This window comes from Lissotriton vulgaris, chromosome 2_1 (genome assembly GCF_964263255.1).
Source record: "Lissotriton vulgaris chromosome 2_1, aLisVul1.2, whole genome shotgun sequence".
In the NCBI taxonomy this organism is placed as follows: Eukaryota; Metazoa; Chordata; class Amphibia; order Caudata; family Salamandridae; genus Lissotriton; species Lissotriton vulgaris.
The window spans coordinates 847,094,739-847,119,631 of record NC_141687.1 but is presented as its reverse complement, the minus strand read 5'-3'; the positions used below and the strand labels follow the sequence as shown (position 1 = coordinate 847,119,631).

Sequence of the window (24,893 nt, the reverse complement as noted above, 5' to 3'; positions counted from 1 at the left end):
AGGTAAAGAGGTAGTGGTGAATTAGAGAGAGGTTACTGTAGACAAAGAGAGTTGAAGAAAAACAAAGAAATGCAAAGTAGAGTTATAGCAAAATAAGAAGAAGTGTAGAAAACGGGCCAGGTAAAGAGGTAGTGGAGAAGAGAGAAAAGGAGTGAAGGTTAGTAACAGAAATGTGATATAGAGAATGAGAGGTGAGGTTTATACATAGATAGACGTTTTTGAAATAGGAAGAAAGTGAGGTAGAGAGATATAATAAGAAAGAGGTTGAGAGAGATACTTGAAGTGGAGGGGGTCGTTTGAAATGGAAAATTAGGTCCAGAGCGAGAAAAAGAGGCACAGGATTTGATGGCAGTGAAAAGGAGGTAGAGATACAGAAATAGAGGTAAACACAAAGGAGTAACAGATTTAGAGGTGAAGGAAAGGGAACATAGGTAAACAAGAACAAACATTGGCATAGCCAATAGGTCTCGCTTTTGGGACCTTATAAGTATTTAGTTATGCAGCAAAGTATCTTTGGTGCAACAACATCAACTGTTTCATTGCTAAACACTTATAAAGTCCCAAAGGCGAGACCTATTGGCTATGCCATTGCTTGTTTTTCATTGAATTGAACTGGTCTTTTGGTTAAATATTATATTGTATTGTAATTGCATTTATATAGCGCTTACTATCCCTGACACGGCGTCAAAGCGCTTTTTCGGCGAGTAGGGCGCTACTCCGGAAACCATAAAGGATTAGTGTTGAATTAGTTTAGTGAAATATGGAAGTAATTTGAGTGGTGAGTAGGTTAGTCAGTTATATGTATTCAGAAGGATAGCAACAACAATTATGTTGATTTTCAGTGTGTCTACTTGTTTGGGTGATGCACTTACACAGGTGATGTGCATAAGAGAATTGACAGGCAGCCTGCAGAGCTGGCGTGAATGATACTGGAGTGTTTTGTGCATCTTAAGCCACAAGTTTACGGTTAAAGGGCCAGCAAAATCGTCTGCAATCAGACCTGCAGAAGGTGTGTCCTGGCTTCTGGGATCAGAAAATGTATTATTTTTTATCTAGCCGACACTGCCTAATAAAAAGACTATTCTCAAAAGCCACTAAAACTCTCCTCTGTTCATTCCAGTTTGTATGTTTTAATTGAACGTTTGGTGTGCATAGTAAATGTATAGAAAGCATCAATAAAAGATGCAGTTCCATTCAGCACAGCTGATAACAAGAGCAAGCCAAATTAATGAGTAGCATTTCATTTTGGTTATGCTCACAATGGATTGCAGTTTTTCGGAAACATTTGTGTTCAGTTTTTCAGATGTTTCTCTCTTGCAGTTGCATTTTAAACAACCAGAATTGAATCCCCTTTTATTTGCCATAAATTCGTACAGTCACATGGCAACCTATGCAGTAATAACCTACCTGTCACACAGATTTCATCTGAAACCCTATTTCAGCAGACAAACCTTATCTTTGTGCCAACCGCCTCCTAACGCGGAGAGAGAATGGGAAAACAAGGACCCAATAGGGATGGCCGCTATTACAAGTGCCAAACGGAACAGAGCTGACCCTGCCAAACCTGATAGCTAATATATGCAAGTGGTATTTGCTTGGTGCCAGTGCCACTGACGGTACAAAACAATGGGCAATTCAATCTCAGCAGGAGTGTACTTTGTGAGAAGCATCATTTTCGAAACAAATACTCCTGGCTTTTATCATAAGACCTCTGGGAAGGCAGCAGCATCGTCTGTAATTTAGAGTGAGCACAAAAGTACAAAAACAAAATGTATGCAGCATACACATCAAAATGAATTGTCTCAGTGCTAAATATCATGTGCTATTGCCCAGCTCAGCGGCATCCAGTTATTTCTTTTAGTGTGCACGAAGTGCTGAGTAGAATCTGAACACAAAACCCACCGAAATCTGCAGCATTCACCGCACCCACTTTGCCAGCTGACCCGGAGCGCACTCTTCACTAAGTGATGACCGATGGATCCCTTAGTCTGAATTCAGAGTTTCGCTTGGAACCATGCAGGTACTGTTTAGTGCACTGAAGACGCATTTGAGCTACAATCAGGGTAATCCAAAAGCAGGGCAACTGTCGACCATGTTATTTATGAATGTGTTTAAATGGTGCTGCATGAGTTTGGTGTGGCTTCTTATAAAGGACAACCACGATCGGTCCTTAGTGGCGGAAGAAGCATGATCCCATGGAGCTACTATCAAAGTGTTTGGCAGCCCTTAAAGATGCGAAGTTAAAGGACATTGAGAAGCGCATTCACTAATGCTGATAAGTGTGTGCGTGTATGCGTATGTGGGGACTCAGGAGTCTGCTCCTTTTCAAAGCACATACTTGTGCTTGTGGCGCACCGCTGCACACTCCCGCAAGGCGTATGCCGCCACAAGCACGAGTATGTGCTTTGTAAAAAGAGCTGCACAACGGCTAAATGTCTCCTATGCAGTGCATGTGCACTGCATAGGCGAGACCTAAAAAGAGGAGCTGGAGAAGTGAGGTAAAGAACAAATGGTGAAGTAAATTGAGAGGTGCGGTAATGAGAGAGCCTGGCTGGGTAAAGAGAGGTGAGTAAGTGAGAGAGAGAAATGATATAGAAAGATGGGGTAGCAGTGAGGTAGAGAAAGATTAGAGGGAAAGATAGTGAGAGGTGAGTTAGTAGAGACATGGGGGGAGAGAGAGGGAGAGGTGAGATAGGGATACGGTTGAGTGAGAAGTTAAATAGATGGGAGAGGGATCCAGTGAGGCCAGATGGAAAAGGTGCAGTGAGGTACAGAGAGACACAGGAGGTAGAAAGATTGCTGAGGTAGAGTGACGGATTGAGAGTTATAGATATTAATGCAGTCACAGAGAGTGACAGAGAGAGGGGGAGGTCATCAGAGAGGGAGTTGTACTTGAGTGAGGTTAATTGGTATATAGGAGGCAGAAAAGGTGAATAGAGAGGTCAAAAAAGAGAGGCTCAAAGAAAAAGAAAAGTAGAGATAAAGAAAGTAGTTAAGAGAGAGGGTTAAGATGGAAAAGATAAGATGAAGAAAGGAGAGGGGAATACACATAAAGATTATTTTTCCACTTATTTGCCACCAATTGCGTGAGAGTGCAGGGTTAAGCTTGGGCAGGCCATGTATCCACACTAAGGGGCAGATCTAGTATTTTTCAGTGCAACGCTGCAGAGCAACCAAAGTTGCAGCACCAAGTTGTGCAAAGGAGGAAAAGAGTGCTGAGCCATAATTATGTTTTTTAAAAAGGCCCTGCTGTTGCTCACTACATTCACAAATAAACTGCCTTGGTCCACACACAACTGTGGCCCCACAGTGCAGAGATATGTTTGTGCTGTCGAGGATTTGTATTTAAAGCATACTCTTTGACTAAAACATCCTATGCCTAGACACAATCTTAAACATTCCACACATTGTATGGTATGCAATGTAGTACATGTGCAATGGGTGTTTGAAGAAATGAAGACAATTCTTCACGTTAAAGAAGGCAGTCTTTGATTTCAGAAAGCCCAGTAGATAGGGCTTTGCATTAAAACCTAGGAGTTCTCGCTCTGATCTGCCCAACCCAAGTAATGCTACCTTAGATCAAGTGGTACAAAGCACAGCAAAGCACTATTTGTGCTGAGAAAAGGGTACGTTTTCAGAACAAATTACCATTTTCACTGGAATGTAAATACCCATGCAGGTTCAGCTGCAGTTTCATCTGCTTTGCTTGACTTTGCGCCAGGGCAGGACTTACATATCTGTTAAACATGCTTGGCTGTGAAAGTAGAAAAAGAAGCAGTTTTTTATGAGCAATGTTATTATGGCAGGAATTTTGACTGCCCCACCCACTTTACCAGGGTTGCCCTTTGAAAGGTAGGAGCCCTGGGCGATTGCCCACCTAGTCCATGCCTTACAACATCTGGCCCAGGCTAGTATTCTAGGGGGAGGGGACAGGGAGTGGGAGGAGGAAGATTTTTTGTGTGGGGGAGGTAGGAGGAGGGAGTCCAGGGGGTAATTTTCCAGGAAACAGACTCAGTTTTGCCAGGTGCAAATCTGCACCTGGTAAAAATATGGATGACTCCACGCAGGGGGCTTCAGGCACAGGGGCACATGAGCCGGACAGTCAGTCCCCTTCTGCAGCACAGTTAGAGCAGATAATGTTCCCCAGGCACTGCCATGCCCCGCTATGCTGTTACTGTCGCCAGCTTCTGAACCATAGTGCTCTTCCTGCTGCCATATAGCACCGGCTAAAAGCAGGTGGCAAGTGGAAGTGTCAAAGGGGCCTAATATTTGCTTGGGATGGGGAATGGCACGTGGAAAAGGTTATTCTTGGGCTTGCATGTTATTCCCCATTCCAGAGTCAATATCATGCAGTGGGCTTTTTTGGTGTGGGAGTGCGGTATCCGCACAGCAAATACCAGGCTACTCTAAATGAGGCCGTAAGGTCCTCATTATAAATTACCACATATATCCACTAGGAACTGTAGCAGAGATGACCAGCCCCAACAGAAACCGTGTGATGCTTTCAGAAACTGACATTTTCGGTTAAACGTTCAGGGCAAAGTGAAGAATTACCAGGGGAATCAGCTCTGGAATTACCTTTTTTCCAGGTGGGATGCTGTTTTTTTTGTAGATCCTCCGAACCCAACTCATAATTAGGTGGGTTTTCCCTGACACCAGACTTCCCAATACACCTAGGATCGGTAACTCTGAGAGTTGGGAAATGTCAGCACAGTTCCCAGGCCACTGGTAAGTGACAATGTTGCACTCCTGTGGGGATGTGGACTTATGACTATGTTGCTAACCTGGGATCTAAGAGACCAATAGTCTACTCTGTTTCCTCGCTTAACTAACTACAGTGTGTGATCTTGGAACTATCGCGTTTTCTCTTCAAGCATCCATTCCCATCGCAGCTGAAAATGACTAAAATAAAATGCTAGTGTTATATGCTACATAAATAAGTTTACATTCGCTTTTCCACTACTAAGCCTGTTTCAGAACCATCGCTCCTGTGAACAGAGAATGATTACAGAAGCGCACACCTAAGCTTCAGTATTACAAAATGTACATAAACAGCATCAACAAATAATCACACAGTAACTTTGTTTTGAAATATATACATATGTATTTATATAGATATAGATATTTACGAACAATTTTAATGGTCAATGAGGTTATCCTGGCAATTCACAAATATAAAATGCCAGTCAATTTTCAAGGTTTGGCTCCAGCCCTTTGGATGACAAGTGATCCTTCAACCACAAAATATTCAAAAATGTACAACTAAAGTAAATAAAGTATTGGTTTTAAATACATTTTGGTATATAAAATAGACAGTGGAATCAAAAATATATTCTAATTTACAAAACCTTTGAGGGTACCTTCCTCCTGCAACTCAACGCCTGGTTGAGTCAGTTCATAGCTTTGTGTGGAAGGAGAGGTGTGAAGGAAGGGGACGTTTATAAAAGTAACCCTCAAAACTGCTCTGACGACACAACACAAACAGGGAACTTATCCCCTCCTTGTAACTTGCTTTGATTTGATCATTGTTTTTGCTTTGCAGCTTAAGTGACCATTTAGAATGGCTGACATCAATGCCAGCTGGAAGATGCAACCGGTGGTCTTAATCACACAAACAAAAAGTGCTCTGAACTAGTTATATTTCATGAGAAGGACAGGTCAGCTCCCTTGGGTAGTAATTGCCCACTTTGTGCCAACACCCCCTAGAATGAAGTGATGCCCTCTTCTTGGGGCAGGCTACAGCATTGTCAACATAGCTTTCCTCGTGGTGGCTCCATTGGATTTTGTACTGTTGGCAGCAAGACTATGTTGATACCACCTAGAGGCCCATCGATGAAGGGTTTCTGGTTATCTTCTGAAAAGAAAAGAACAGAAAGAAAGTCCCTGAAAGTCTGAGTCCGCTTCCTGTCCTGCTGCTGGGGTCCTCGGAAGGCTCCAGAGTGAAGTCCTGCCCAAGCTGGAATGGGGCATCATTTGGCGTTTTGATCCACCGCAATGTACTCTGTCTCTGAGACTTTGGACGCGTCAATGAGTTTTGTGAGGCCAGTTTTGGCCGAGTACTTAAAGATGAAGGCTTTCATGAGCTCGTACCTGTAGTTCCTGTTGATGAAACTGTAGAGGATGGGGTTCAGGCAGCAATGAAGAAGGGAGAAGCATTGGGTGATGTGGAGGGCAGCGTAGAGGAAGTTCTCCATCTGGCAGCTGAACGGAATGTACATGAGAACGGAGAAAACATCAAGTAGGACCACCGCATGGTAGGGCAGCCAGCAGACCAGGAAGACAATGACGTAGGAGATGATAATCTTCCCACTGCTGCTCCTTTCCTGATCACTGGAGGAAGAGATTCTTTTGGCTAGAAGATAGTAGAAGACCGCTATGACGGGGAACGGAATGATGAACCCCAATGCGACAGAGGTAAGTTCCATGCCAACCAGCCACTCCTTGAAGTTTTCTTCCGGGTACAAAGGACGGCAGTAGGTTTCATTGCTCAAAGTTGAAGTCACCGTTTTCAAAAAGTAGGTGTCTGGGAGAGACACGGTGAAGGCGAGAAGCCAGACAAAGATGCAGACGAGCCGGCGGACAATCTTCCTCTTGCGATTGCTGGAGGCACTGAAGAAGATGATGGAGAAATAGCGGTCCACGCTCATGCAAGTGAGGAAGAAGATGCTGCCAAACAGGTTAATAGAGAAGAGAAGGTGGGCGATCTTGCAGGTAAGCTCGCCCATAGGCCACTGGTTGTGCTGGACCAGCGACACCACCCAGACAGGGATGGTGAGCACCACAAACAAGTCAGCGATGGCTAGGTTGAACACATACAGGTGGGTTTCATACCCAGTGTGCTTGGCTTGGATGTTCAGCCAAACCACTACTGAGTTGGCCACGAGTCCAATGACAAAAATGAAGATGTAAACAATGGCGAGTGCATACAGCAAGGCACTTTTGTTTAGCGTGCTGGGGCATGAGACAGACTCCAAGGTGACACACTCTCCATTGGAGCATGTTAAGTTGATCTCAGTCAGGTTTGCACTTTCCAGGTAATCGAGGATGGACGCGAAATCAATGGCACTCATGGTTGGTCACCTCGTGCTCGCACAAACCTAGAAGAATGGAAGATAAGAATCACAATTAGATAGATAGTCTGGGCATCACATTGCACAACCAAGAAAGTTGAGAACTGCGCATCACATAAGTATAATAGATTCAAATGCAAACTAAAATTCGAATTGATACCGTTGGCGTATGCAGTCGGCAGCACCATTGAACTTAAAAACTGCAATCTATACATCCCTATGGTTCCTGAGTCACATATCTATTTTTTTTTAATAATACCTTTTGCTGTGATCAGCATCATTTAAGTTCAATACAGTGTCAGTGTCAGTGTGAAAAGCTTGGGCAGAGTTATTCAGTGTGGTTTCACGGAGGGCACTCACTAGGTTGTCACTTTCCAAGAGACTCATTTTTCTGTTAATGTGAAAATACTAGTTAGACTATTTGCGATTCCATCAGCATTAGACTGACAACTGGGGGGAATAAAAATACAGAATCTATAGTAATTAATCATGTTACATTTCAGAACTCTTTGTTGATTTAATTCATCCGGTGACGTTTCGAGATCGAACTTGAGGTCAATCTACCTACAGTTAAAAAAAACTTGGCTTAAAATGGTTACTGTGCTTTGAATTAACAGGCTTTAATTCCCTTCGCATTACTACTTAATGACAGTCGGGTCTCCAAGCCTCAGAAAGCCCCAAGAGTCCTAATAAGGGAGGCCGGAAGCAAGTGAATTAATTCTCCTCAGAGCGGTTTCTGCAGAAGCCGGCTGCTCCTTTCTGGCGCGAGGCGGCAGCATGGCCGCCACTCAATGCGTGTCGAGGAAGTACAGCGGCTGTTTGAGGCTGAGGGCGGGCTGCACGCCCAGGAGCGCGGGGACACCCCATCAGCAGCCGCCTGTCATCGAGATATGTACCGTGAGGCACAATACAGCTGCTGCCGCTCATGCCTCGGGTTGATACGCTGACTTCTCAGGGGAATCTTGGGGCATATTATCAAGAAACGGCGTTAAAATTATCGCCGCTTAGCGGCAAGAAACTGCCGCTAAAGCAGTGATAATGGGCGTGATAATATGCCCGGGAGAATTCCCATAGAAGCCCATGTTCACACCAGAACATGGGCTTCTATGGGAGTGCACAAGGGCATATTATCAAGCCCATTGTCGCTGCTTTAGCGGCAGTTTCCTGCCGCTAAAGCGGCGATAATTTTAACGCCGTTTCTTGATAATATGCCCCCTTGTTTTGCGAAAATAATGCGTCACTTAAATTAGTTTCCAGCGTGTACATAGGTGTCAGTTATTATATTTGGGTCTAAAAGTAAAGGTGTCTGATTCCCTTTTGAAATCTGGTGTAGAACCCTAGATTAAGAGGTCTCTCCGCGGCCCACCTCAAGCGATATTGGCGGGGAGGTGAGGGATGGCTCCCTGGATTTGAATCCATTAAATTTGACAGTCCCCCATTGGCACCCACATACACAAGTGACACAGCTCTGGGTTGGTATGGTGGGAGCGGGGCGGGTGGGCTTGGGGCGTCTCTCGAGTACCCATCTGCGTGGTTCTGTGTGGTCTATCGAGTATAGCGGTACATCAGGTCGCCGCTCCTCAGCCCCTTCGCACCGGTACCCCTCAGTAGCATAGATACATGGAAAAGCTGGTTGTCAGCTCGTTACAAACCCAGGCCATAAAAAGATCCTTAATAAGCCGCCATATAATGTGCACCAGCCCTTGATTGGCAGGCGGTTTCATACAGTTTGTATTAACAACTGCAGGTTTCCAAGGCTGAGGATTGCAATTGCATGTTTGTTCCAAAGCATGTCTGCCCTCCTGCTCTTCACTCCTCCCCCATGCCCCCCCAACACACAACCCTCGCTCCACAAATAATTCCAACGAAAACTAAGATTCCAAGCTCAGCTACTTCTGACCCCAATTTACATAGAAAGCCGGGGATTTGGGCAATGGAATGAAGAATGAAAGAAGCCCGCGGCCTGTTGGCACAGCCGAGAGAAACTTTGCCAGCCCGAGCTCTGTTGTTCCAAGCCGCTATTTTCAGAACCAAAAAGTAACCCCGGTTGTCAAGAGAGACCCCCAAACACAGCTGTGGAATGCCTGCTCACTGGGGGCTGCAGCCGAAAAATGGTTGGGGGTTTGTGTGTGGGATATGAGGACCGTGAATGTAATATGACAGGAGAGAATATTACACAACTCACACATATGGCCCAACTTCTTGGGCCAAGAGCTGTGCCAAACCACCTATTAATGTACTCTAGGCATTTGCATATTAATCTATGAAAGCGATTCTTTTAGTTACGCTTTGTGATTAGAACCACGGAACGCACAGCTCCAATGGAAGATTGACGCGAAGACATGGCCATGAGTGCCAACACTCTCTAGAGGTAGGTACTTCTGATTTTTTTTCTTTCTGCATCTTAAAATACCCTTCTCTTTCCTCCCCCTTATGGAAATGAACAGGCTACTATCAAATGTTGTGCCGCACCACAATACCACCCTTTTCAGTATCGCCAAAAGTTGGCGTGATCAGAGATCTCTATCCGTCACATGCCAGTGCGTGTATCACATTCAGCCCCCAGGGTCATCTAAATAGCCATGGAAAAAATAATCTTTTGTCCTTTTATAAGCACAGATTAAAGCCAGCAGGTCACATAGGCAAGGCTTATCGGGTTGCCAGTGCTTGTTTGAGGTTTACCTTTCATGCCTAGCACCATTGGAATGGCAACAAAACTCAAGTATGCACCATCGAAAAAGAGTGCTTTAGAAGACTCTCTCCTGACTTCAGATCTCTGGAAAAATGGTGGGGGCTAATACTAGTCAGTGACTGACTGACTACCTTGGCATAGCAAGCTTCTCACAGAGCTGCCCCTTTGACTGTACTAACGAATGGCGAAAGAAGGATGAAGGCATAACTGAAATGACACATAAGTATGAACACGGATTCATTTGTAAAAAAAAAAATAGGTGCCAGGGATCTCGTCAGGAGGCCACTGCAGCTTGCACCACACATTGCCCCTGCCATGATGCCAATGACAGTAACAACTCAACTAGTAACCATCACACTCCTTCAAGTGTGCCAGTTCGGACTATTTCAATCCCCCAGAGCTATGAGAATGGCTTGGGTGGCAGATAACAGTCATTTTAAAGTGTATTAAAATGATAATTTAACTGTTGTTGTGGTCCCTTCTAAATTCCCCGGACTGCGCCACCTTGTGGCAAACTCTCACAAGAGCTGGTGTTGACAATTTTGTGCCGGGGCCTAGCAACAGAAACCACCGGCTCAAATTAAGCACTGAGTGTGAGGAAACGGCATGGCTCCACAAGACTAGCTAAGAGGTCCCGTTCAGATATTTAAGAAGAGAAATACTATTTCCCAGGGTCCCTGGTAGAGAGGTCCACCACAGTACTGCGGGAATGCTGGAAATCTGTGTATTGCTTGAAGAGGGGCTTGCAAAATGCATGATAGAGAAAAGTATGTGTCCCTGCTGTCACAACCATGTAAAAATACACTGGTAAACACACCGATTGTTCTGTGAGGTTAAACGCACACCTGTCACTGCTTTCCAAACAATGTAAAGGGATCTGCTATTGGAGTGAAGGAGTTAGAGCCATCCAGCATCTGGAATGGTGGGACAGGGTGATGGGAACTTCTGGGGGTTGCCAGAGGTAGCGTGCGCAAGAAGAATGGTTATTCCATGGCTGGAAAGTGTTGCTTATGATACACAACCTCAACACAGCAATCAAGGTCTCTAAGGGACATTAAGGAAATTTAACTGGGCCTGTTATTGAAAGACTACTGTGTCACGCCATTAAAGAGCTCTAATGTTTTCCTGGTCCATGCATAAGTAACTCCTTCAGTCCATGGTTTTTCCTTAGCATTCTGGGAGTTGTAGGCATGATTTTATACTCGAATCAACAATGTCACAGATTCCAGAATGCAAAGAAAAAATCTTTCCCTACCCACTCATAGCGCAAGGAAAGTTGAGTAATTATCCGTCAGCACCATGTCAAAAAACACCCAAACTCCCTGAACTAAAAGCCATCACAGCACGAAGTCTGCTCAGTATGTACTACATCACCGTAAGCCAACCTAGTATTGAAACCATGCCTCGTTCTGGGGTTCTGTTGACCTCCTCCATTCATGGCCAAAGGGAAGACCGCAAAGCCAGAGGTTGGCGGCACGCACCGTGTAAAAACAACCTCTGTTCCAGGTGCATCCCTCCAGCATCTGTGCCAGGAAGCGGTTGGGGGACGCGCCAAAAGGAACACAGTGAACCAGAGGGAAAAACAAGCATTGGCAATCCCAAAGATCCCACCTTTGGGGCAATTAGTTTGTCATTGATTTTTATCCATGCCGTACAGCATCTCTGATGCTGTGCAGTATGAATAAAGAAAACAAACCAAAAAAAATGTGCTAGGATGTGGTGGCTGCGTTAGTTTGTAGGCACGAGCACCATGCATGTGTGCACCCACAAAATAACACAAGCATTTTTAATTTTTATTTACCACGATGGATCAATAAATAAAAGAAAAATTAAGTAGCATGCAAGTGTTTTTCATTTTTTGAAGTGAGTGTGGGGTGAAGCAACAAGAAAGACATACATGGCTGGGGGTTAGCATCTCAAAGGACACAGGTGCTGGAACCAACATAGAAGGTGTAGATGGGGAAAACACCAAGGACGACAGGGGAAAGAAAGAAACAAAGAGGGTGGATGCAGGGGATAGAAGCAATGGGTGAGAGAGACCAACACATAGCAGCTGGGAGATAAGCACATGGGTGAAAAAGCACCATGGAGGGAGAAGTCAACAAGGGCAAGCACAAAATGGAGGGGGAAGTGGAAAAACCCATAGGCGACTGAGAGCAACAAGAAGTGTAATGAGGTGAGAAGTACATGAGAGACTGCAGGAAAACACACGTGCTCTCAAGAATTGCTCAACTCAGAAGAATAGAGTTAAGCTTGAGAATCATGCAGTGGAAGCACACAAGTAGTGCACCATGTTTGAGGGGAGGGCCAAACACAAGAAGAGGAAGGAAAGCTCACACAAGCTAACGAATAAAATGAAGGCAAATGAGAGTGACAGTAAAACCAACCAATAGTAAGCAATTGGAGGACCCTAAGCCAACTTTAAGGTGACAAAAGGTCTTTTCGTCAAAGGCCAGCTTGCGCTGTCTGGTAGGTGAGACCTAATGAGCCTTGCCACGTTAATATCAATAAATTCCTTGCCCGAAACAAAAGAACTGTCCCTGACAGAGATTTACTGACGTGTCTTCATCTGACGAGCCTTGTGTACAGGTCCATCTGACGGCCTGTTAGCCAAGTAGACTTTTAAGACACGATATAACTACAATGATGCCATTTAAACTCGTTGAATGTTACTTTCACTCTAAGAGATTAAAGCCCATGCTTGGAAAGTTTTCATTTTCCTGAGCTATTGAACGCAGAGCTTGGAAGCATTTATAACTTTTTAAACAAAAAGTAATTCCATTCACACAAATATGCCTTATCTTGCTTTCTAGGTCATTCCTTTTGGCACATACTTGTACAAACATTCCCAAAATAATAGAAGAAAGGAACTCCAGGCCCCGGGAGGTGAGGGCCGAGTTAATTTGATTCAGAAAATAACATTTGTGTAGTGAAAAAAAACGGATTCAAGGGCTCAACGTGTGCCTGTGGGGCTATCCCTCCCACCGAGAGCAATTCACTGCTAAAGCGAAACCCCCCTCGGCAGAGGGGCAGGGGGTGTTCTGGGATTGCCCCCTGCAGCCTCTCTTGGTTCATGTCCATGGCATTAGGCCCTAGCAGAGGAAAGGGAGATAGATTTAACTAGGATTGATGCTGCGTTTTTTCTTTCTTTCAAAAGAAGGTCCCCCCGGGCGAAGGAAGGAGAAATGACGTTTCCCCGTTTATTTGGGAGGTAAAACATTGGGAAACCTCAAACCAGTGTGTGTGAGTCAGGTCTTGAAAAATCAAGTGTAAAGCTAGAAACCAATAAAAGATTATCGCAAACTTCCAGGGAGGCCCCCGTGCAAATGAACTGGGCAGTCTAAATTCTAGTGTCTGCAACAATGACGTCTGTGTGGGTGCAGCTTGCTGCTAGCGGTGACCCACACGCTGACCTGGCCAGACCGCAAAGCGGCGCCCCAGATGAAGCTGCCCTCATAAGAATAGCAATCGGTTTGATGTGTCCTGCGTTACCGCACATGTTGGAGATACTTCCTCAAGGAAGCGGCGGCCATGGCGTGCAGAAATATTTGACATTAAATCCAAAGTTCATCAAGACGGGCGCACTTAGGGTTGCCACTAGTTTTAAGTCTGGCATGATGACCGATTTAACTACTTCGTCACCGCATGTTTTAAAAATAGATAAATAACTAACTAAAAAAATACACATGTTTACAGAAAGGGCTTCCTACTCAGTGACTGGTCGCGTTTAACCTGATCACATGTACATAGCTCCTATAAAAGGAGTGAACCTGTTATTTATTTTTCCGAGCAAAGATATGAACGCCCCCTTTGTACCAAGAGATAGTATTTTTTCCCTTTTAAACATTCGATTTCTGTTGCACATGCCTGCAATAGAACAAAAAACTGGCATACTTATCAAGGCCATACCAACTGGAGTTGTCAATGCTTGTTATTTACAAGATGGAAAGCAGACACTGTCATATGTGCCCTCAAAACTGCCTTTGGCAGATAATCGCAAGAGATCTTCCCGGTAGAGGGACCCACGGAGCTTTTCCCAAAACAAGTGTACATTGTCTCCTCCTGAAAGGAAGGAAGGTGGACGTTGCCACTCCCAGCCCTTCCTGCAGAGCTTTGAAGCAGCCCACGCGGCATTAGACACAACACAAACACCAGCATGACAGAGTACCTAATCTCGTCCCCTACACAGCGCATCCAACTCAACACTCAAAGGAACACAATAGATAAAACGAGCACACAATCTCATGCCACCAACCGGGCACCGCATGCACACGACCTCCTAATCAAATTCACGGGTAGGTAACAGCCGCCAAGACTGCATGTGGGTATGACCCACAATCTGCAGGTGGCGCTCACATGGGTAAGGTGAAAGGTCACCAGTTCCAACCCTACCTCTGAGTAACATCCTCGGGAAATCCACAACCTGCAGATATGCGCTCTGAGTCCTCCCAACAGCTCAAAGGCCAATTGGTGAACACTATGCCACAAACAATCCATCCCATAACAAACCACGTGCACATGGATTCCTCACTCCAGGGACCAGAGCAGTAAATACCATCTGTGTCCTCTTCTCCTGGTCTTGGAATCGGATGTGAGCACTGGATAGAAAGAGTGTTTTATACTGCAGTTTCATGTCACTGTAGCAAGGTTTTAGTTAACAGGGCCACTGAAATTATGGAGCAGGGGAGGACCAAATTATGCGGCAGGGTTTACTAAATTATGTGGTAAGAAAAGATGAATTATATGGCAAAATGCAGCACATTTTGTTATAATATTACCTCATTATTTTGTCATTTTTACACATTAACCCTATGTGGGCAAAGGCTTCCATTCATGACTATCAGTCTGAAACCCCAAAACAGCAATAAGGAACAGAAATAAAACCACTAAAGCTTTGCCAAGGGCCTTCCACAGCGTATCATCACGTTTTTTTGTGCGTTTTCGTGACTTTTGATCAATTTTGGGCAAACATTTTTTTTTTAAACCTGCAGATTATGCAGCAGATGATGGAGTATGCGGCAACTGTGACATATCCACATTTTTGCTGAAAACGCTGCGGCCGCAAAATCGCATGGTTCTGGTCGCCAGTCAAGGTTTACTCTAGAAGCTAGTTAGTTGTTTAGGCTAAAAATGTAGCAAATGGTTATCAAAGAATAAAAAAGAGTAACTAACAGCAAAAAGGCTGAAAATGGTCCGGGGTTGCTTGTATTTGCATATGAAGGGGAGCTTGAGTCACAGTGCAGGCGGAACCATCCATTTAAAAAAAAAAATTCACATGGATGGTCTCTGTCTGGCATGACATAGCAGGCAAAAAAACACTATCTAGAGAGAGGACCAAATAATTGTCAGTGGGTAATTCAATCATTCCATTTGACACATTTTTTTCACCACTTCAATCTATGAGAAACCCACAATGACTGCAAATTTGTAAAAAAAAAAATCTTCATGACAGAGTGAGGCAAAATGTTGTGCAACTTCACATACTCTGTATTGCTGATCTGATGAAGGATGAAAGGCTGGGTATGGACAAGACAGAAGAGGTACATTTTCAGGATTTTTAGGCATCTTTTTTAAGTCATTCTTGAGGTGCAAGATCGAGAGGGGGAAGGGGCTCGACAGAGGTGAGCCTTGAGAAAGAGTGATAGGTTGTTTTGAGAGGCTCCATTTAGGTAGTTGGTTGGGGCGGTATTGCATCATCCGTTTAGCTAGTTAGGTTGGGACATGGTAGAATATCACATGTGATACAAACCGGGCAAAAATATTTCCATTTTGTCAACGCCAGTCTTAAAATATCGCAGCTATAACAATCCCACATCCAAAATGTTTTTCTGTGGAATAAAATGAGTCGAGCATTATGCAATTAAATTAAATGTGAGATCGGTGATACCTGTGTGGAAACAGAAGTGCAAGATTAAACGTAGAGTAGATGAGCCTGCCACATTACCAAGTGTAGGAGGCCCTGGGCCAACATCATCATTGATGAATAATATACCATAAAGCCATCTGTAGCATCAGCTGAACACAGTTGGAACAACTGGGGGCGGCTACTAAAGTGCAGATGAAAGTGGACTGTGAGAAGGAGGGCGTGGTCCCACATTCAGGCTCAGGCCTCCTCCAAGTATAGCTGGACACAGGCCTGGCCAAGAAAACACAATCCTGTCTCGGTTTGAGCGACGCCATGACCAGGTGCTGACTATTATATGTGTGGATCAGAACCACTTCCTGTGCCACTGGAAGGACTCCCATCTTACCACCCATGCCGCTCTTAGTAGGCACCGCCACCCCATACTTTCCAGACCAGCTTTAACTTACTGATCAGTTGGTGGCAGAGACGGTGCAGCAGAAAACACATGGTGCATGACAGCGAACAAGACTGAACCTAAACTGCGCCCCCCACCCCCCGAGACCTCCTCCTTAGGGCACCCCACGAGGGTGGTCCAGCCCCGCAGAAACATGACCTCTCCTTTGTTTCCTAATCCTCCCAGGGAGGAGCAGCTGGAGTTAAATCTTACCAAATCCTTCGTATATCCTGAGATCAGAGGATCTCTGCAGCTATGGGAGCAGCAGAAGCAAAGGATACCATTACCTCTCGGCCACTGGGGGATCACACACCCCAGAGAAGGCAGCACTAGCACCAGCAGTGACTCTGTCGACCCAACCCTACCTTCCGTTAAGCGGTACAGGCCAAGCGCGCCTCACTCACTATTCACCAACACTAATAGCCTTCTAGAGCCCTGACATGTGACTGACTCTTTTATGTGCCTCCCTCCTCGCAGAGGAACCATTGTGATATTGACTTTCTCAACCCCGGTGATACCAGCTTCCAGGAGCATCACCCTAGCATAGTACTGGCCCTTCCCAGGGCTACTCTTCCTTCAGGGCCCCATCTTGGGATGTGTACCTGACACTTCCAAAGTGATTTAAGTGTTTCAGAGGCACGAGCCTGGCATGTGTCTGATATCTCTCAAGCGTCACTATCCTTTCACTTGTGCCAGTCTGTTGTGATTGACTCTTTGTCAGTGATGCCAGTCCCTCAAGGTGCATCAAAGTGACATGTGACAGACTCTTCATCAGATCTACCCATCTCTCAAGGGCAGCAGCATGGACGGTCACTGCCTGCTTCCCCAGTGCTACCAGGCTTAGGCCTGACATGCTGCTAAATTACACCCTCCTACCAGCCTTGCCCTCTCATGAGATATAAGGGGACTGACTCCTACCCAGTGCAATTAGTATTTGGGGCCTATAGCAACACAAAGAGATGTCCAAAGTGGGGTGATGTTGTGAGCAAAAAAAGATGGATTTAACCCAGATCTGTGCCTGGGAGTGAATGTTCGACAAACTTCAGCGTTCCTTCCATAATCATTTTGTGTTTCTACAGTCGCCCTAAGAGGGACGGGTATGCTCAGACCTGGGTCTTGTGTTCACTGTGCCACTAGATTCAAGCCAGTCTGGCTGATGAGGAGTGATTCCCCGAAACCCGTTCCAGGATGCTTGTTTCTGGTCCAGGGAGGACCTGGCAGGGGGGTTCTGGCTGGACTGTTCCCATGGGGAGCAGGGTCAAGACTTATTTGCATATGGCCTGGTTTAAACTAGGGAGGCATGGTGAGCAAAAAAAATATGGATTTAACACAAATCTGTGACTTGTGTTGAATGTTTGACAATGCTCAGCATTCCGCCAATCATCTTTTTGTGTTGCTATAGTCGCCTTAAGTGGGACGGGTATGCCCAGATGTGGGTACCATGCCCACTGTGCCACTGGATTCAAGTTAGTGAGAGGTGATACTCCAAAACCAGTCCCAGGATGCTTGTTTCCGGTTCAGGGAGGACCAGGCCTGGGGGTTCTGGCTGGACTGCACCCATGGGGAGCAGGGTCAAGACTGATTTACATATGACTGGGTCCAAACTGGGGTGGCATAGTGAGCAAAAAACTGATGGATTTAGCCCAGATCTGTGATGGTAGTGAATGTTGAACAATCTTCAGCATTCCGTCCATCATTTTTAGGTCGATCATGAGCAGTGCTTGCGCTGCTCTGCGAGGCATGCTGTATTGAGGTAGGGACTTGAAGCTCCGCCCACTCTCCACCCACATTTTTTATTGGCTTGTTTCGTGTTGCAAATGTAACTTACTCTTCCTAAATCCGAAGTGCTGCGTGCTAACATTCACTCAGGGGCACCAGCCTTACACGTGACTGATACTTTCGGGGCATAAACTTGACATTTGGCAAGCTCTTCATCAGTGTTGCCAGTGTTTCAGATGCCTGACGTGTTACTGACACACACTGCACTACCAGCCTTATAGAGACAGTGCCTTACTTGTACTGACTCTTGTCTTCTCCACCAGCCTCTCACACGAACCAGGTTAGGATCCACGCACTCTTTCCAGGGCTACCTTCCTTCTGCAGGTACAGAAGGGGCGAATGACCCGAATGCAGACATACCCGGCTTTCAGGGGCTGTCTCCAGAGCTCTAATTCTCCCTCTGGGCCACTTGGCTTCAGAGACCAAACCTAATCCCTTTCGTGTTAACATGTGTTTAGGAAGTGCTTCCAATCCCAGGGCCACAAGGGGTCATAAGCTAGCCAGACCCTAAACAAAAGCGTCAAACCGAGGGTCAAGGACCCTACGGGATACGGGGTCTTAAGCTTTTCTTCGCATTGAGTCACCCAAAGTAACAAACAGCAACCTTGTCTTAGGTCCACAAAATGCAGGTCACATTTGCGAGTACTGTGCTGTCTTTTATGTTTTTGTTTTTTTCCTTTCCTCGTGTATGTATTTCTCTACGTGTGCATGTGTTTAGAACATGCTTTTATTGTCCCCATAGGCGTCCTCTTCTGTTTTTTTTGCTCTTCTGGGGGCGCATCGAAAGATGATGAACGCTCCCTCGTTGTTGGTAAGAAGGGCTCCCCTGTTAGTGTGTCAAGCTGCAGTGGTTAAGAACTCCTGGTGGGCCGTGTTTGATCTCCCTGGGGGGATGGGCGGGTTTGGGGCGCACAAAAGTAACATCTGTGTCCCCGACACCAGAAAATCGCTACTGCCCAAAGGGGAGGGGGCTGTTGATGTCACAAATGGCCTTCAGCAAGTCGTAAACCTTTTAAATGAGACACTCTTACAATCTTAGGGTCTAATTATTCTGACCCTCGCAGTGTCGCTGAAAGACAACTTTACACCTCTTCATTAACACTCGGGGGTTCGGGACAGCCCGTCTCCTGCTCACAGCCGGGCGTCTCCGCGGCAAGGCTCAGGGGTCTGGGAGAGGTTCGGGAAAAGCGACTAATTTGTCCGAAAGGTCAGGGCGAAACAAAATTGTTCAAGTTTCCCCTTCTGAGTTGAACATGGCTCGCTGGATTTTAACTAGGCACAGAAAGACTTTACAAGTATAGCGCCTGGATTGCGGCCTTAAATTTGAGCGAGGGGATGGAGTTCAAAGGAAACAGACTTACCAGCATTTCCCAGAACACCAAATATTTGAGGAGCTCACAGCTAGGGCTTTTTACATAACTGATTTCACGCTCCAGGCTTCACGCTAGAAGGCGTCCTCTGTGCAGAACATATCAAGGGTTAACTAACACACCATGTGTTTGCTAATCACGGCGGGGCCCTCTCTAGGGGCGTAGCTACCATCTGTGCACAGGTGCAGTGGCACCGGGGTCCACAGCCCCAGGGAGCACTTTGAACACTGTCAATTGCTGTATTTTACTAGAACAAAAGAAGTCCTTGCCTATACCAGGGTCCCTGGCATCCTTGCTGTGCTAACCTTCCCCCCACCCCATGACCAGTGGTAATTGAAGGGGGATGCCACTGGTATGATTTAATTTCTTCCGGCCTTGTATTGTTTGCCCTCCTCACAAACGCATGCGCACTAGGTGCAAGAGAGAAAGGCTTACCGACCGCATAAATATATATGTTCGGCCACGACACAAACTGCGCCCCACCACAGGGGCTTTTTAAAGTCACAATGTGGTCTTGGATGTTCTCTATTGCTTAGAATGTGAGGTGTGGGATTCTCTATTACGCTATTGGTTAGGCTGGTCTACCTCACGCTCCACCTATTATCATGACCGAGTCAAAGGGATCCCGAAGTCACAAGGAGAGTCAGAGTGGGAGCCGGGATTCACTGCGCAGATGTAAGCTATGCAATGCACACAGCCTCACTGCCCTCTTTGTCCCCTTTCTTTGTGTCGTTGTGCGCTCTCCCAGCGACAATTAAATAGCGTCTGCAGCTTGGACTGGGAAGAAGGGGAGAGAGGCGCAGGGTGGTCTGTGAACCCCAGGGGTGCAAACCAGGCCCTTACAAGCCTGATGCGCAGAAAGGCCGCACGACTTAAGAGGAGCACCACCCTTCAGACGGCCCTATTCATCCCACAACCAATGAAAAGCTGTGGTATACGGGATACGTAGGGTCCCCTCGTGATATTCTGCTGGGTGGGTCCATCATTTCTCCAAGATAAGCCCCAGTGCGCACATTCATAAACGAGGTTCAGACGCGGGCTAAGGTGTTTGCATTTAATCAAAGCGAGGTTTACCGCCTTCAAAAGGGCGCAGATAACCTCGGTGGATTAATGTGCAGTGATTCCATCAGGAGCCCTTTATTTAACCTTCAGATTTCCAGCTTCCTGAGCCCAAGGAGCTTACAGCCGGCCGCCAAACACTGCATTCAAAGAGTTCAAAGCCAGAGGAGCGGCCTGGGCCGGCCTTCATTATCGGGGCTCGCGGACACAGCTTCCTGTGAGGCCCAGCCTTGGTCCGGCCATGCTCCGGTTTAAACTCGCACTCTCGCGCTGATACAGTGAGATTAAAGCAGCAGAAGGCGCGGATGTATTTTAGACCATGCCCTGATCCAGTGAAAGGGGTGCCGGGACGTGCTCTTCACTTTAGGCGCTGATTGACTGAGATGGAATTGTATGGAGTGCTCTTTGTGTCATGCACTGGTGCAGTGGGAGCAGTGCTGGAGCAGGGCTGTCATCCCATCATGCATGCTCTGGTGCAGTAGGAGCAGTACTGGAGGGCTGTCATCCCATCATGCATGCTCTGGTGCAGTAGGAGCAGTGCTGGAGCACGGCTGTCATCCCATCATGCATGCTCTGGTGCAGTGGGAGCAGTGCTGGAGGGCTGTCATCCCATCATGCATGCTCTGGTGCAGTGGGAGCAGTGCTGGAGGGCTGTCATCCCATCATGCATGCTCTGGTGCAGTGGGAGCCGTGCTGGAGGGCTGTCATCCCATCATGCATGCTCTGGTGCAGTGGGAGCAGTGCTGGAGGGCTGTCATCCCATCATGCATGCTCTGGTGCAGTAGGAGCAGTGCGTCATCCCATCATGCATGCTCTGGTGCAGTGGGAGCAGTGCTGGAGGGCTGTCATCCCATCATGAATGCTCTGGTGCAGTGGAAGCAGTGCTGGAGGGCTGTCATCCCATCATGCATGCTCTGGTGCAGTAGGAACAGTGCTGGAGCAGGGCTGTCATCCCATCATGCATGCTCTGGTGCAGTAGGAGCAGTGCTGGAGCAGGGCTGTCATCCCATCATGCATTCTCTGGTGCAGTAGGAGCAGTGCTGGAGGGCTGTCATCCCATCATGCATGCTCTGGTGCAGTGGGAGCAGTGCTGGAGGGCTGTCATCCCATCATGCATGCTCTGGTGCAGTAGGAGCAGTGCTGGAGGGCTGTCATCCCATCATGCATGCTCTGGTGCAGTAGGAGCAGTGCTGGAGCAGGGCTGTCATCCCATCATGCATGCTCTGGTGCAGTAGGAGCAGTGCTGGAGCAGGGCTGTCATCCCATCATGCATGCTCTGGTGCAGTGGGAGCAGTGCTGGAGGGCTGTCATCCCATCATGAATGCTCTGGTGCAGTGGGAGCAGTGCTGGAGGGCTGGCATCCCATCATGCATGCTCTGGTGCAGTAGGAGCAGTGCTGGAGCAGGGCTGTCATCCCATCATGCATGCTCTGGTGCAGTAGGAGCAGTGCTGGAGGGCTGTCATCCCATCATGCATGCTCTGGTGCAGTGGGAGCAGTGCTGGAGGGCTGTCATCCCATCATGCATGCTCTGGTGCAGTAGGAGCAGTGCTGGAGGGCTGTCATCCCATCATGCATGCTCTGGTGCAGTAGGAGCAGTGCTGGAGGGCTGTCATCCCATCATGCATGCTCTGGTGCAGTGGGAGCCGTGCTGGAGGGCTGTCATCCCATCATGCATGCTCTGGTGCAGTGGGAGCAGTGCTGGAGGGCTGTCATCCCATCATGAATGCTCTGGTGCAGTGGGAGCAGTGCTGGAGGGCTGTCATCCCATCATGCATGCTCTGGTGCAGTAGGAGCAGTGCTGGAGCAGGGCTGTCATCCCATCATGCATGCTCTGGTGCAGTAGGAGCAGTGCTGGAGCAGGGCTGTCATCCCGTGCAGTGCTATTAGAAGATAGAAATGAATGGGGATGCAGTGATGTGCACATGTCCGGGGATGTCATGCTGCATGGGATAGAAATCCCCAGGGATGCTCTTCATTCCATGCAGTGGTGCAGTGAGACAGACATGTCAGGGGTGCAATTTATTCTAAGCAGAGGCGCAGTGAGACAGACAGGCCTGGGGATGCTCTTCATTCCATGCAGTGATACATGAGATAGACAAGCCCTGGGTGTTATTTATTTCATGCACTGTTCCTTTGGGATAAACATGTCTGGGGGTGTTATTTATCCCATGCAATGATAGTTGATATAGACAACCCTAGGGATGTCCTTTATTCCAAGCAGTGACACAGAAACACAGACATGTCTGAGATGTTATTCATTTTAAGCAGAAGTGCAGTGAGACAGACAGGCCCTGGGATGCTCTTCTTTCCATGCAGTGGTGCCTTGAGACACCTCGAGGTATACCAGTGCCTTGGGTGGCACTGTATACCATGCAACCCTTTCGGCTCCCGCTTTGCTGTCTGGTATCTGACACTATAAATAGAACAATGCCTCCCTGCGCCCTAAAGAAACCCAAGAACTCAATGCAATGCAGGTCAATAGAAGAAAAGGGCTCTCTGGCTCGATTGGTCTAGGCTGGTTCCCTCTGGCTCGATTGGTCTAGGCTGGTTCCCTCTAATGTGAGGTCCTACCCATTAATAATGGGCCTTCCATTACCAGGGGCCGGCTGGCTCTACACACAACTGAATGCGACCTGAAAGTTTTTTTCCTGGCACCAAGAGGTTCCTATCCGTTTCAAAGTTCAGGAGCCCTACACTCTAATTCCTCTCGGAATGCCAGTCTGTTTCTACTCTACTGTGCATTGAGCACGAAAGTGCTAGGATACCATCCTCACGAGTGATAGTGCACTTTACAAATACACATAACATAACACCAAACAGAACCAGGTAATATCATGCAAGTCAGGATGACAGGCCTGCAAGGAAATGGAGTACTCTGCTGACAGGCCGGTGGGACTGGGGAAGAGTCAGTCACATGGCATATGCAGCCTGACATGTAGCCAACTCTTCCCCACCCCGGCCTCTGACTCCAGAGGCACCAGATTTTCTTGAAAACCTCAATGTTTACATGAAGCTAAAGTGTCATCTGCCCCACCTCAGTTGAATTCACAGCAGCCAAATCTGCTTTTGATTGACCCCGGAGTGATGGATCTGGGGTCACTCACTATAAGGCACAGGGAGGACGGGTGCACAGAGCACTACTGCAACTGCTCAGGGGCGACCAGGCACCAGCATAAAAGGACCCCTGACTTCCGCTCAACCGCCTGGGACTGTGTCTACATCACCGGTGTGTCCTGCGGTTCTGTGGAAAACTTCTCGAAGGGTGCAAAGATTTCACTTTGCCGTGACCACCTGAAAGTCGCAAGTTACCTGAGAAGGTATTTCACATATATCAAAAGGTTCTGCATAAGATATACTTTACAGAAAACTGTTTTGTTTCCCAGTGCAATACCACTGTGCGAAGAGAAACTCTACCAATGGTAAACCGACGAGAAATGATCTGCGGACATTTCCAGTTTGGTGAGATTTAATTACAGTGAAAATGACCTTTATGCACTGAGAATGATCTCACAGTGTGGAAACAGATCCACCTCCCTCTGGGTGAAAGTGCACAGTGAAATTTAGCAACCTTTGCGACAGCTGAACATTTGAAGCTCGAAAACTCAAGTCTTATTGACTAGGAACCACCGAAAAGCAGTGCAGGGACTGCCCCCTGCTCCTCTGGCAGCTGACTGATCATGGGAAACCTCGCACCCAGCATCCAGATACCCACGCTCGAGTACTTTCCACATTAGTTTTGTCCAGGATTCATACTCACAGTACGGCCTGGGGGCCGCATGCAGCCATCTGATCTTTGCATGCGGCCAGTGGCGTAGCTAGACCTATGGCGACCTCTGCAGCCGTGTGTAAGAGCGCGAGACAGGGCCGGACTGGGAACCACAACCGGCCCTGGCAAAGTGCTCGGACGGGCCCGCCTCCCCACTCGAGCTCTTTGCCGGTTTTCGATTTTGCTATGCTGCAAAAACGGCCCTGTAACAAAAATGGCCCCCACCAATGCGGCGCACCGGGAGATTGCCCGGTGCCCGCTATGACCAGTCAGGCCCTGGCGTGAGATGCTGGTGATTTCCTTGACGGCCACAGGTAAGAGCGCCTCCTTGCAACGCCACTGCTTGTGGGCCCCTGGTCAACAGCAGCACTGACCTGCTGTTAACTTGTCATGACACTAAAATTAAAAGGATGTTAAATAAACAGACAAAAGTGTATCTGAAGGTTTAATAAAAGCAAAAAAAAATAAAGTAACTACGATGCCTGGCACCGCTTAACTTGAGAAACACCTTCATTTTTAAGGACAGATTGCGGCATAAGTGCAAAAGTACTATAAAGTATCTTCCAAATTCCAAAAGTGTATTCCATTAACATGCAGAACTGTTTCCCATTTGCACCTCAGATTACATCAGTGCATTGCAGAGTATTTTTTAAAAAAGGAATAGTTTTCAGACAAGAATTTGGTAATATTAATTCATCCACTCCCTGCCCCCTCCCACGACAACAATGTCAATAGTGAACTAAGAGGTGAATCAGTTGTAATGTAATCTTTTTGAGTTGCATGTGTTCCTATTATGCATGGACAACATTATAGTTTATTAAATCAAGCACTGGAGAAGGTTTTGTACAGCACACGTC

General features: G+C 46.9%; 1 protein-coding gene across 1 annotated transcript in view; it reads right to left on the bottom strand.

Moving 5' to 3' along the window:
* Positions 1–5,080: 5,080 nt before the first annotated feature.
* ACKR3 (atypical chemokine receptor 3) overlaps positions 5,081–24,893 on the bottom strand; it is a 33,320-nt gene continuing 13,507 nt past the window's right edge. The window contains exon 2 of the mRNA XM_086956299.1: positions 5,081–7,097. Coding sequence (XP_086812425.1) covers positions 5,970–7,070 — 1,101 coding nt within the window. The 5' untranslated portion in view covers positions 7,071–7,097 and the 3' untranslated portion in view covers positions 5,081–5,969. The remainder of the gene's footprint in view (positions 7,098–24,893) is intronic.